The sequence below is a fragment of the Barbus barbus genome (assembly GCF_936440315.1).
Source record: "Barbus barbus genome assembly, chromosome: 45".
In the NCBI taxonomy this organism is placed as follows: Eukaryota; Metazoa; Chordata; class Actinopteri; order Cypriniformes; family Cyprinidae; genus Barbus; species Barbus barbus.
In genome coordinates, this window is record NC_136723.1 from 6,788,391 (window position 1) to 6,801,996 (window position 13,606).

General features: G+C 37.2%; 1 protein-coding gene across 4 annotated transcripts in view; it reads left to right on the top strand.

Moving 5' to 3' along the window:
- Positions 1-13,606, top strand: part of LOC306864357 (spermatid perinuclear RNA-binding protein-like) — a 94,032-nt gene that overhangs the window by 68,715 nt on the left and 11,711 nt on the right. For all 4 annotated transcript variants that reach the window (XM_079408341.1, XM_079408343.1, XM_079408340.1 and 1 more), the window contains exons 7-13: positions 2,425-2,516; positions 2,938-3,033; positions 4,642-4,753; positions 7,519-7,616; positions 10,842-10,947; positions 11,382-11,465; positions 12,750-12,961. In XM_079408341.1, coding sequence (XP_079264467.1) covers positions 2,425-2,516; positions 2,938-3,033; positions 4,642-4,753; positions 7,519-7,616; positions 10,842-10,947; positions 11,382-11,465; positions 12,750-12,961 — 800 coding nt within the window. The remainder of the gene's footprint in view (positions 1-2,424; positions 2,517-2,937; positions 3,034-4,641; positions 4,754-7,518; positions 7,617-10,841; positions 10,948-11,381; positions 11,466-12,749; positions 12,962-13,606) is intronic.

Genomic DNA, 13,606 nt, shown 5'->3' on the forward strand with positions numbered 1-13,606 from the left:
CTAAGGGTGGCCCAACCAGTTATTATGTTTAGGGGGCAAACACTTTTTCACACAGGGCCATGTGGGTTTGGATTTTGTTTTCCCTTCATAATAAAAAACTTCATTCAAAAACTGCATGTTGTGTTTATTTGTGTTATCTTTGATTAATATTTAAATTTGTTTGATGTGAAACATTAAAGTGTGACAAACATGCAAAAAAAGAAAAAATCAGGAAGGGGGCCAACACTTTCTCACACCACTGTGTGTGTAATGTGTGTGTATGTGTGTATATATATTCGATTACGAATGCACTGAATCATTTGTCTCATTTTGAGTGTTTGTAAGGTTGTGGGGAGATAAATGATGGATTGATGTTGATTTTTGTGGTATGTGTGTCAGTGATTAGAGGGTGGGCTAAACCTTTCTATCACTCTTACAGATCTTCCTCTTTAACCCTCCTCAGCTGGGCTGCTCTGATTAAAATCCAGAGAGGAATTATGAAAGAGTAATGCTTCAGTTATCGTCATATAATCTCTAAATAACCCCTCATGATTAATACCCCGTACACCTGCACACCTTGTCCTGGATTTACACTGCGGCAACCTTTTCTGTCTTTTATCTGTTTGTTTATCTGGGATGATTTCACTGGTACATAGACGCTCACCTACCGAGACAATGAAAGAAAAACAATTATCAAACAAGTTAAAGAATGATTCTTAATGTATTTTTTGGGTGGGAGAGATGAAGAAAAAAGTTCTGACAGCTCAGATTGTGAGTGTGTGTCATGTGAGAGCGATCTCTTCTCTTGTTGTGACTGGTCTATAACAATACCCACTGCATGTCTTCATTATTCCAGTGTCAATCCAAGCACAAACTGGCACTGATTCGCTGAAGTTGTTAGCGTGTGTCGCTGCTTTTGACGTTAGAGCCTAACCAGACACGCCACAGGAAATTAGTCTCTGTCCTTACGGAAATGCTGTGTGAAGAGATGAAATCTGAATGTTTTATATTTACAGATGTTTCTTCAGCTTTAGGCAGTCTGTGGACTTTTAGAAACTAAACTCTCTTAAAACCATACTTTTCACACTCTCACTAGTTTATATTTTCAATTGACATTGTCTAGCACAGGATATACAACTGTTCAAAAGTTTGGAGTCAGTAAGTGTTAAGATTTTAATACTTTTATACAGCAAGGATGCATTAAATTGGTTAAAAGTGACAGACATTTTTAATGTTACAAAAGATATGTTTGAAATAAATGCTGTTCTTTTGAACTTTCTGTTTATTAAAGATTCCTGAAAAAAGTGTACACTACTGTTTTCAACATTGCTGTTTAATTAGCAGCAAACCAGTATATTAGAATGATATCTGAAGGATAATGTGACACTGATTACTTTTTCCATACAAAATTGTATATTTTACAGTATTATTATTTTTACTATATTTTTGATCAAATTATTGCAGCCGTGGTGAGCAGAAGAGACTTCAAGAGACTGTCAAATACATTTAAAAAAAAAAAAAAACTTACCGACCCCAAATTTTTAAAGTTTTTCTAATCTTTTTTATTTTTTCTGAACCAAAAAATGTAATTTACAAATTTCAAATGATGGATTGTCATTCTTTAAACAAGAAAAGTCAAAATACAAAATAAATAAATACAAATGTATATATTTAATAAAAAAATAAAAAAATATTTTTTGAAATAAAATCTTATACCCTTTACTCTTGTTCATTTCACAGCTAGCATTTTATGAATCTTAAACACCATAATATTTTCACTTTTGCATAGTTTAAAAAATAAAAATAATACAGTTTGACTAAATTATACACCACAAAATGTTACGTGAATTTCCAAGAGTTTTATTGCAACATATAAGTAGTTTTTCATAAAAAAAAGGGGGGGGGGGTTAGTTTTCATCAAAATCAACACTTTAACACCACTGCCTCCTGTGTGTTTGGATTATGGACCAATCAGAGTGTGCTGTGGGCGGAGCTATCCAGCATCGAACCAAAAATTAGAACAAATTGCCCGAAAATGTATTGTTGCTTGTCACTTTTGCGGCTCATCAAGCCAAAACATTCACATGTGAACTCGCATCAATACCAACTCATATCAACACGGCGTGCCTGGTTAGGATAGTGCTTAACGCCAATTGAACAGCTTTGTTCAGCCTAGTTTTGTAGGCCGTGTTTAGTATTTCGCAACACTCGGCACATGCTAACACCTTCTGCGAATCCTTCCTCCAGTTTCCAGCCAGCCAAGGAGATGCACTGAGCTCTCATCTCTTTTGGATGCACTGGACCACCTCAGCCGATTGGCTTCCTCCTTTCTCCTTCCTGCTGTGCCTTAACAGCCCCCTCCCTCATCACGTGTACGTATGTGTGTGAGCGTGCGTGTCTACGCGTGTGTGATTTGATTTCCTGTCCCGTTCTTCTCACCGATAGAGAGCGTTGAGTCGAGCGAGCCGGCGGACCTGTTGGATAGACAGAGGTGCCTGGTGGCGTTGGCCTCTCTGCGACATGCCAAATGGTTCCAGGTTGGCGCTCACTTCTTCTCATTGTTATTGTAGCCTTATGACCCAAAACTACATGCCATTTTCCTCGATTTCCTCCAGCTCTCCAAATGCTCGACACCTCATCACGAACGTTTGTGTATCGTAAGGCTACAAAAGCAATTGTTAGACTTTTTGTTTTCTTTTGCCTGTTTTTGTTTGTCCATAACCTGCTTGTCATCATGAAGGATTTGTCTAGTGCTTTCCTGCACCGTATCTTCCCTTCTCCCACCCCACCCACATAAACTCCACCCCCTCCTCCATCATCCACACGACACAGGCCAGAACCGAAGCACAACACACACTTGCACACTCACACGTAGTCAAGCTCTAGAGATTTAGGGGTTAAAGGTTGGACTTGATTGTTGCTCTCCGTTCACTGGGCGATTCCCTCTGGTTTCCTCAGGCTAGAGTTAATGGGCTAAAGTCGTGCGTGATCGTCTTACGAATACTGAGAGACATGTGCAATAGAGTCCCGGCGTGGGAACCTCTGAAAGGATGGGTGAGTATCAGACTTCTGATATCATTACAAACACTACAGTGAAACTTTAGAGAATTCAGTCATTGATTAAGGAACCGTTGAATTATTGAAAATTGGGGGTCTGTGGCGTAATGCAGATGATACACTTCAGGTACATAGCAGTTGTCGATATTTATTGTGGTTAATTATTCTTGAATAAGTGTATTTTTAATATATTTAAATTTTGCTTAAAGGGATAGTTCACCTAAAAATGAAAACTCTGTAATTAATTACTCACCCTCATGTCGTTCCAAACCCAGACCTTGGTTCATATTCAGAACACAAATGAAGATATTTTTGGTGAAATCCGAGAGCTCTCAGACCCTCCATAGACAATAAGGATATCACCACGATCAATGCACAGAAATATAGCAAGGACCGCGGTAAAATAGTCCATGTGACTTCAGGGATTCAACCGTAATTTTATGAAGCTACGAGAATACTTTTTGTGTGCAAAGAAATCAATAATAACATAATTTATTCAGCAATTCTTCTCACCGAGTTGCCGGCTTCCGCCATTTTGGAGAGTACCCCAGAACATAATCAGAATTGTTTACATTCAGTAGACAGTGTGCGCATGCTGAAAGTAAACAACGCTGATTACGGGGAGAAGAATTGCTGAATAAATTGTTACGTTTCTGTGCGTTTATTGTTGATATCCTTGCTGTCTATGGAGGGTCAGAGAGCTCTCGGATTTCATCAAAAATATCTTAAATTGTGTTCAGAAGATGAACAAAGGTATTATGGGTTTGGAACGACATGAGGGTGAGTAATTAATTACAGAATTTTTGGGTGAACTAACACTTTCAACTTCTATTATTCCTTCGAAAAAAGTGATGAAGTGATATTGAATTGTAATGTGATCAAAACAATCAAGATTGAAACTACTGTATTATTTTAATAAATAGACATTAATTTGTCACCCGAAAAAACAAAAAAAAAAACTAAATCTGTTTGTGCAAATATAGCATGACTTTGTTTAAATGCTTTCAGAAATATGAAAACACAAATGTAATCTGAAGAGGTTTCATATATTGAAAAAAATTTATGAATTGAGCTGAAGTGTCTTTTCTGCATATATAATGGCTAAATGGTCATACACTATTATACATTATACAGTAAAAAGATAAATATTTGTACAATTCAACAGAACTGTTTTCTATGTGAATATATATATATATATATATATATATATATATATATATATATATATATATATATATATATATATATATATATATATATATCAAAGCTAGATTTTCAGCATCATTACTACAGTCTTCAATGTCACATGATCCTTCAGATATCATTCTAATATGCTGATTTGATGCTCAAGAAACACTTGTTTATCAGGGTTGAAAACAGTTGAGCTGCTTCATAATTTTGAAGAAAGAGTGTATGGGCCATTCAGCCTCGAGGACTGGATCTATTCTATTATTACTATCTTGTATTTGAAGGATTAAACTGAATGGTTTTACAGTAACCACAGATGTAATCTCTCATTTAAGTGTCCCATAGGCAAAATTGATGAATTGTTTTTTTAATGTAAGACATCAGTCTCTGAAAAGCGATTTGCTCTTTTGTTCTCAGCCTTTGGAGTTAATATGTGAGAAGGCCATCGCAACGTGTAACAGACCTCTGGGAGCAGGAGAGGCTCTGCGTCGGGTCATGGAGTGTCTCGCCTCTGGCATACTGCTTCCAGGTATGAACACTTTCAGAATGAAGCAATAAAATGAGTAACAAAAACTCAGTAAAAACAGTTTGAAGTTCTAGAGAATAGTTCCAGATGCCTCAGACAATTTCATTTTGTGAGTAATAAAGAGGGGACTTTAGTTTAATTCTAATTGTTATGGTTTTGTAATTATTAGACCTTTTTCTTTGACGTATACAGTAGCTATATCTACAGTATCTCACAGAAGTGAGTACACCCCTCACATTTTTGTAAATATTTTATTATATTTTTTCATGTGACAACACTGAAGAAATGACACTTTGCTACAATGTAAAGTAGTGAGCTTGTATAACAGTGTAAATTTGCTGTCCCCTCAAAATAACTCAACACACAGCCATTAATGTCTAAACCGCTGGCCACAAAAGTGAGTACACCCCTAAGTGAAAATGTCCAAATTGGGCCCAACGTGTCAATATTTTGTGTGGCCACCATTATTTTCCAGCACTACCTTAACCCTCTTGGGCATGGACTTCACCAGAGCTTCACAGGTTGTCACTTGGGTCCTCTTCCATTCCTCCATGACGACATCACGGAGCTGGTGGATGTTAGAGACCTTGCGCTCCTCCACCTTCCGTTTGAGGATGCCCCACAGATGCTCAATAGGGTTTAGGTCTGGAGACATGCTTGGCCAGTCCATCGCCTTTACCCTCAGCTTTTTTAGCAAGGCAGTGGTCGCCTTGGGGGTGTGTTTGGGGTCGTTATCATGTTGGAATACTGCCCTGCGGCCCAGTCTCTGCTTCAGTATGTCACAGTACATGTTGGCATCCATGGTTCCCTCAATGAACTGTAGCTCCCCAGTGCCGGCAGCACTCATGCAGCCCCAGACCATGACACTCCCACCACCATGCTTGACTGTAGGCAAGACACGCTTGTCTTTGTACTCCTCACCTGGTTGCCGCCACACACGCTTGACACCATCTGAACCAAATAAGTTTATCTGGGTCTCATCAGACCACAGGACATGGTTCCAGTAATCCATGTCCTTAGTCTGCTTGTCTTCAGCAAACTGTTTGCAGGCTTTCTTGTGCATCATCTTTAGAAGAGGCTTCCTTCTGGGACGACAGCCATGCAGACCAATTTGATGGAGTGTGCGGCGTATGGTCTGAGCACTGACAGGCTGACCCCCCACCCCTTCAACCACTGCAGCAATGATGGAGCACTCATACGTCTATTTCCCAAACACAACCTCTGGATATGACGTGCACTCAACTTCTTTGGTCGACCATGGCGAGGCCTGTTCTGAGTGGAACCTGTCGTATTAAACCACTGTATGGTCTTGGCCACCGTGCTGCAGCTCAGTTTCAGGGTCTTGGCAATCTTCTTATAGCCTATGCCATCTTTATGTAGAGCAACAATTCCAGTGACCAGTATGAGAGAGTGAGAGTGATAACACCAAATTTAACACACCTGCTCCCCATTCACACCTGAGACCTTGTAACACTAACGAGTCACATGACTCGTTAGTGTTACAAGGGAGAGAAAATGGCTAATTGGGCCCAATTTGGACATTTTCACTTAGGGGTGTACTCACTTCTGTGGCCAGCGGTTTAGACATTAATGGCTGTGTGTTGAGTTATTTTGAGAGGACAGCAAATGTACACTGTTATACAAGCTGTACACTCACTACTTTACATTGTAGCAAAGTGTCATTTCTTCAGTGTTGTCACATGAAAAGATATAATAAAATATTTACAAAAATGTGAGGGGTGTACTCACTTCTGTGAGATACTGTATGTATGGAACATGTTATCTTTTGTGGTTAATTAAATTTCACTACCGTTTTCACTACTACACTACTGTTTAAAAGTTTGGGGCCAGTAAGATTTTTGAAATGTTTTTAAAAGGCGTTTCATGCTCAAGGCTGCATTTATCTGATAAAAATACAGTAAAAAAATGTCTATGTAAATATATATTAATGTAATTTATTCCTGTTCTAATTCTAATATGCTGATTTGCTGCTCAAGAAACATTTCTGATTATTATCTATGTTGAAAACAGTTGTGCTGCTTCATATTTTTAAGAAAACGGTTATACATTTTTCAGGGACCAGGATGCTCAATTGCTCAATTTATAAGTAGTGTTGTGGGTAATTTATATTTTTTGTTTTTAAATAATTGCTAAAACAAATCTATGCTGGTACCTGATATGATTACGAATGTTGTTTTTAATTAAAAAAAGAAAAGAAAAGTGAAACAGAAAATTATTAAAGGCTCCTAAATATCTGCATATGCAAGATAAATGTGAATAAGTCCTGTGTGGTGTGATGACAGCAGCGGTGTCACTATCAGATCTGGGTTTCATTTGCAAAGCTCTAGTTCCTTTCTGCGGTCCAGAGGAATAATGGAGCCTCATTAATCTGCTCTTGACATAACTAGTCCATCCCTTGCTACTCTTATACTCTTTTTTCACTTATTCATTAATAATGAGATGCAGGCATTAATATTTGATTGGCTTGCATGGGAAATAAGCCTCAATGTTATGTACTTACGTGAACATAAAAATATATATTTGTATTGGACCTTCAAGGCATAATTTAAACGATAAAGGTTGACTTTAGAGTTTAATTAACTGCTCACCTGCGGTGATGGGGAGTAACTCACTAAATTATGAAACATTACAGTTTATAGTAGTTTCCTCAACTCTTGACTGGGTCCTTCTTGTCATCTATGTAAATCATATAAATTGTAGAATGTATTTCACGTTTATAATATAAATATTTTTGGTTTCCTCTCCAGGTGGACCAGGCCTGCATGATCCCTGTGAGAAGGAGCCGACGAACACCCTGTCGGCCATGACGGATGAGGAGGCGGAGGCCATCACGTACAACGCACAGGTACAAGCAGTGTGTGTGAGATGCAGGTGTCAGTGAGAAGAGGAGAGCAGTGCTTATCTCAGCTGTGCTATCTAGATTACTGCTATGTCTCACACACACCGGTCTTATCAGTGATTCTAGCCTATATGTGACCCTCGACTGCAAAACCAGTCATAAGTAGCACAGGTATATTTGTAGCAATAGCCAAAAAATACATTGTTTGGGTCAAAATGATAGATTTTTCTTTTATGCCAAAAATCATTAGGATATTAAGTAAAAGTCATGTTCCATGGAGATATTTAGTAATTTTCCTACTGTAAATATATCAAAACTTAATTTTTTATTAGTAATATGCACTGCTAAGAACTTAATTGGGGTGGTGATGGCGCAGTGGATAAGACGCATGCCTTTGGTGTGAGAGACCCGGGTCGAATCCACTGTGAGACACCAATGTGTCCCTGAGCAAGACACTTAACCCCCTAGTTGCTCCAGAGGCGTGCGACCTCTGACATATATAGCAATTGTAAGTCGCTTTAGATAAAAGCGTCAGCTAAATGAATAAATGTAAATGTAAATGTAAATTTGGACAACTTTAAAGGCGATTTTCTCAGTATTTTTATTTTTATTTTTTTTGCACCCTCAGATTCCAGATTTTCAAAGTTGTATCTCGTCCAAATATTGTCCAATCATAACAAAACGTTACATCAATGGAAAGCTTATATATAAATTTAAATCTCAATTTTAAAAAAATTGACCCTTATGACTAATTTTGTGATCCAGGGTCACATATGGATACAATATTCTCGAGGCCAAACAGACCAAACAGCCATTGTTGACAAGTTGGTTCAAATTGATTGAATATTAATTTTTAATAGATCTGTTATATAATTTGAACCTACTTGTCAACAGTGGCCGTGTATAAAAAATTATGGTCAACATGTTAATTATTTTACCAAAATAAGAGTTATCATGCAAAATGCATGTTGTTGTTTTTTATTTTTTTTTTATTTAGTACTGTCCTTACTAAGATATTTTATATTTAAGATGTTATATATAATCCACAAGATAAGATCATTGCTGAATTTATAAAAATGACCATGTTCAAAAGTTTACATACACTTGATTACCTAGATTTTCCTGTGTTTTTTTGTGATTGTTGTTCTTGAGTCCCTTGTTTGTCCTGAACAAAATGTTTTATATTTTTGTCTTCTGGGAAAACATCTGGGAGTAAAAGTAAATCAGAGATGGTGTTAGCACAATGCAGCAAACTAAAAGCCAATAAAAAAAAACCCTGCACATTAAAATGATATAATTTTCCATCACCAGTGAAATCATATTAAATATATTGTGAATGTTCCATGTATCATCCACACTAAACACACACACACACACACACTTATCCTGATAGAGCACCTTGATGATTGGCTCTCTAATGAGCGTGGGAAAATGATACGACGCCGGCCCGTGAATCTTCCTCCCTGCCTCGGGGATTGTGTGTGTGTGCACTGCATCTCTGAGTAGATTTCTGTAGCGCTTTTCCTTTGAACTTTTGTGCAGTCGAGAGCAGAATCACAATGTGTCTAATTGTTTTGCAGCAGATAGAAGTTCAGTACAAACACACACACACACACACCCTTCCTGACTCTACACACCACTAAAGCTAAGAATATGTTTGATTGCTTAACATATTTATCAAATTGTATAATTTCCTTGAAAAAAGCAGTATATGAAGTTTTGGGGAAAATAATTAATTATATATATTTGTTTTATTCATCTACTTTAGTGAATGTGACGCGTTAGGTTTTTTGGAGATAATGCGGGTATAAATGAGCATTTGTTTTTACTGCAGTTTGCCGTAGTCATAAATGAGATGCATTGCGGTGATATGCCGTAGTAACGCCTACCTGCAGAAATACTGCATTCAAGAGAGAGAGTTTCTGTCAACACACATGAGGCTGAAAGATGGTGCTTATCGATGCAATTTACTCAGTGATGAAGAGTTCATGAGTTCAAAATGAGCTGTGAGTGTAATCACTGAATTTGATGGAAGGAAAATGTAAATCTAGCTTCATTTAAAATGCAATTTTAGCTTATTAAATTGCTATTCTTAATGCTTGTTAACCTAAAATGTCACTTCAAACTTTAGTTTAGGAACAATATGTAATCATCAACGCTAAACTTGGGAAACCGAGAGAAAGTGGGTGAATAATTATTTAGTTAAGTTTGGGGTTAATAAGATTTTGAAGAAAGAAATTGAGCAAGGACGCATTGAATTGATCAGATTTGACATTTTTGTATTGTTACAAAAGAGTTTTATTTCAAATAAGTGCTGTTTCATGAACTTTGTATTCATTCACTGTAGACGAGTAATGATGCTGAAAATTCAGCTTTGCATCTCAGAAATAAATTACATTTTTAAATATATTCAAATAGAAAACAGATATTTGAAATTGCCGTAATATTTCACAATATTACGGTCTTTACTGTATTTTATATCAAATAAATGCAGCCTTGGTAAGCAAAGGACATTACAGAATCTTACCAACCCCAAACTTTTGAACGGTAGCATATAAAACAATAATAATTATTATTAAATATATGATAATAAATTCTAGAAAAAAAAATCTATTTATTTTTGAATAGTTTAAGTATGAACCTTTACAAACATCAAGAAAGAAGTGAAGAAACATCAGGCACTTCCAGTGATTATAATGTAAGCAATCTAGTTTTATCAGGTGACGAACCACCCAAATGAACATTATATAACAGTTCCATTAGTTCATCTAGAGTCAATGTTTGTGTATGGGACCGTATTAAAATAGTTACTTCACAGTGGTGATATTTCACTCAGATTACTGTAATTAAAGGTGTTTACCAAAATGGGCTCACAAATCTTTTCTAGAGATACTTTTGGAGCCAAACCTTATGTGGTCTCGTAATGGGCTATAACTAAAGTAAACAGCTTTGTCAATATCTGTTGAGATGAGTTAATGTGAGTTAGTTGTGGCATGAGTTATTTGTGAGGCAGTCTGTCCCCCATAATTCCTCTGAACGTGGTGATTCAGTGCCGATGTTCCACATCTACAGGCGGTCTGTGGGCTCAAGCAGAGAGTTATTGCTTTATTATTAAAAAATAAGTGTGTGGATGTTTCTTCAGGGTACATTGAGACTTTTTTTCCCTCTCAGGAGCAGATAATTTAGGTTTGCTCTGCGATAACTTTGATACTTTTTTTATGTGTGTTCCAGCATGCTCTGCGGCTCATGGCCTTTGGGCAGATCTATAAGGTCTTAGAAATGGACCCTCTCCCCTCAAGTAAACCTTCACAGAAATTCCCCTGGTCAGATAAAGAAGGTGAGCACACACAATTAATTAATTACTTAAGGCAGTGTAATTTTTTTGATATTTAGTTTAATCTAGTTTAATTTGTAGATACAACTATAAGATGTGCGTAGGTTGATTTCTCTGAAACCTGTGAAACACTCTTCAAACATTAGTTTTAATATTTGTTTGTCTGAACATCCTAATCTGCCTGACAACAGCAAATCTGACTCCGGCATTGGTGGGAGTTTGGGGGCGGGGCTAAATGATTGTCCAATCAAAATAAGATAGTGTTGTCTGAAAACAGTCATTATTTTTGCAAATCCATTTAGTGCTGCTGAATGACATGAAAATAAAATAAATCTGAAATATTACACACTGTCATACAGCTCTATGAGTCTGTTTTTGATGTATTTTAGTAATTCATTGTAGGTGTGTTTCATCATCACGTTGCTCTTTTGTATCAGGTCTAGGGCTGAAGAGACCTTATGAAGATGGTCTGCTGGACGACAAAGACCTCATCAAGAAGATGAAACGCAACCTGAGAAAAGGTCAGTCTGAGCAACGATAGACAGATATATTGGTTAAACCAGTTAATTTGTAATTATATAATGTGTAATTGAAATACTTATTGAGATTGTGTGCATCTGTCAATGGCAGTGTTCGGTTAATTGACTAATGGTAATTTCCTTTTAGATTAAAAAAGTTTTTTATTATATATTGTGAAAAATATTTCTCATTTGTTATCATTAAAGGGATAGTGAACATTCTGTCATTAATTACTCACCCTGGTGTTGTTTCAAACCTGTACGACCTTCGTTCATCTTCGGAACACTTAAGATATTTTTGATGAAATCCGAGAGCTTTCTGACTCTGCATAGACAGCAACACAACTAACACGTTCAAGACCCAGAAAGGTAGTAAGGACATCATTAAAATAGTCCATGTGACATCAATGGATCAACCGTAATTTTATGAAGCTACGAGAATACTTTTTTGTGCGCAGAGATAACAAAAATAAGGACTTTATTCAACAAATGCTTCTCTTCCGTGTCAGTCTTCGACGCGCGCTCATGAGAGTACCATGGCGCATTCATTTTTGAGTGAACTATCCCTTTAAATTGCATTATGCAATTTTAGTATATTGTTGATCAGCTAATACTGATAACTTTCCTTTTTGTAACTTTATGATGAATATAATATTTTCAAATTGTAAATGACGTCAATCTAATGTATGAATTTAGTACTTGTATTAAAAGTTCTATACAAGTGATGTGCCTCACCAAACCAAAGTTTTCTAAGTGCTTCATGACAGATCCTGCTTAGCAAGGAAACGCTAATACAGTAACCTTCCTTCTTCCGTCGTTCCTTCTTCATTATGGCCCTATTTGGCCTTAAAAAGTGATTGTCCTCTTTCTAGAATGATTAAAGAGCAACACGTCTCATTTTTTAATGTATATTTTCTGCTTATCTGTCACCTTCTTCCTCTTCGGTAAGCTGACCAGTTTTCTCTCTGCTTTTATTTGTTGCCGTCTCTTCTCTCTTGCTCCTCATCCTGCTGCACTTCCATCTCTTGCTCTCTCGTACAGGAAGCAGACAACCGTTGGGAAATCAATGCCATTGATTCTTAATTTCTCTTGGAGCCGCGCTGCTGTCCTCAGCCTGTGCTCCTCGCCGGACTCAAATAAATCGCTTTCAAAGCAGCAAAATTTCGCAATTAGCCAGCTGATGGAACGAAGGGATCATAGAAAGTTAGAAGATGAGCTGTGTGTTTAAGGAGCGCTTCCTTTGCGCTATAATCGCTAACGTTTATTTCTGTTCTCTTTCCCTTCCAGCAGTTCTTGACAGTAAAGCAATAGACTCAAATCAACCCATGAACGCTCTGATGCGCTTGAACCAGATCCGGCCGGGGCTGCAGTATAAACTGCTGTCTCAGTCAGGTCCGGTTCACGCCCCCGTCTTCACGATGTCTGTAGACGTCGACGGCACTGTTTACGAAGCCTCTGGCTCCTCTAAGAAGACCGCCAAGCTGCATGTGGCTGTAAAGGTACACCTGGACGTCAGTTGTATTTGCATCATGTGATTGAAGGGGTGACCATTATGTAAGTTGTTAAAGGACCAATTCACCCACAAATGTGTATTTTGTCATCATTTACTCATGCTTATGTCTTTTGAAACCCGTATAAGGAGAAATCAGACAAAATGTCTGAACTGCTCGCTTCCATGCATTGGAAGTTAATGTTGATTAGGGGCTGTAATGCATAAAAAAGCACCATAAAAGTAGTCCATATTACCCATGTGGTGTATTTTAAGTGTTTTGAAGCCGCCTTATACTGGAACTTTAAACACTTGTATGGAAAAGAGCAGCTTGAACATTCTGCATAATTTCTTCTTTTGTGTTGTACGGAACAAAAAGTCGTACGAGTTTCAAAAAACTGGGTGAGGATGAGTAAATAATGACGACAGCTTTTATATTGGGATGAACTTTTCCTTTAATAATAACCACAGTGTTGATGCGGGTGACCTGAGTTCAAGCCTGGCTTGCATAATTTCCAGATCCTCTCGACACCTTTTTTTTTCTTCTTCTTTTTCTATGTAATCGAAGTTTCATTTAGATTTAGCACTTCAGCTAACAACTGTTTTTATTGGTCGTGATTTTGATTTAAATTAAATTGATTAATCCTAAATAAAA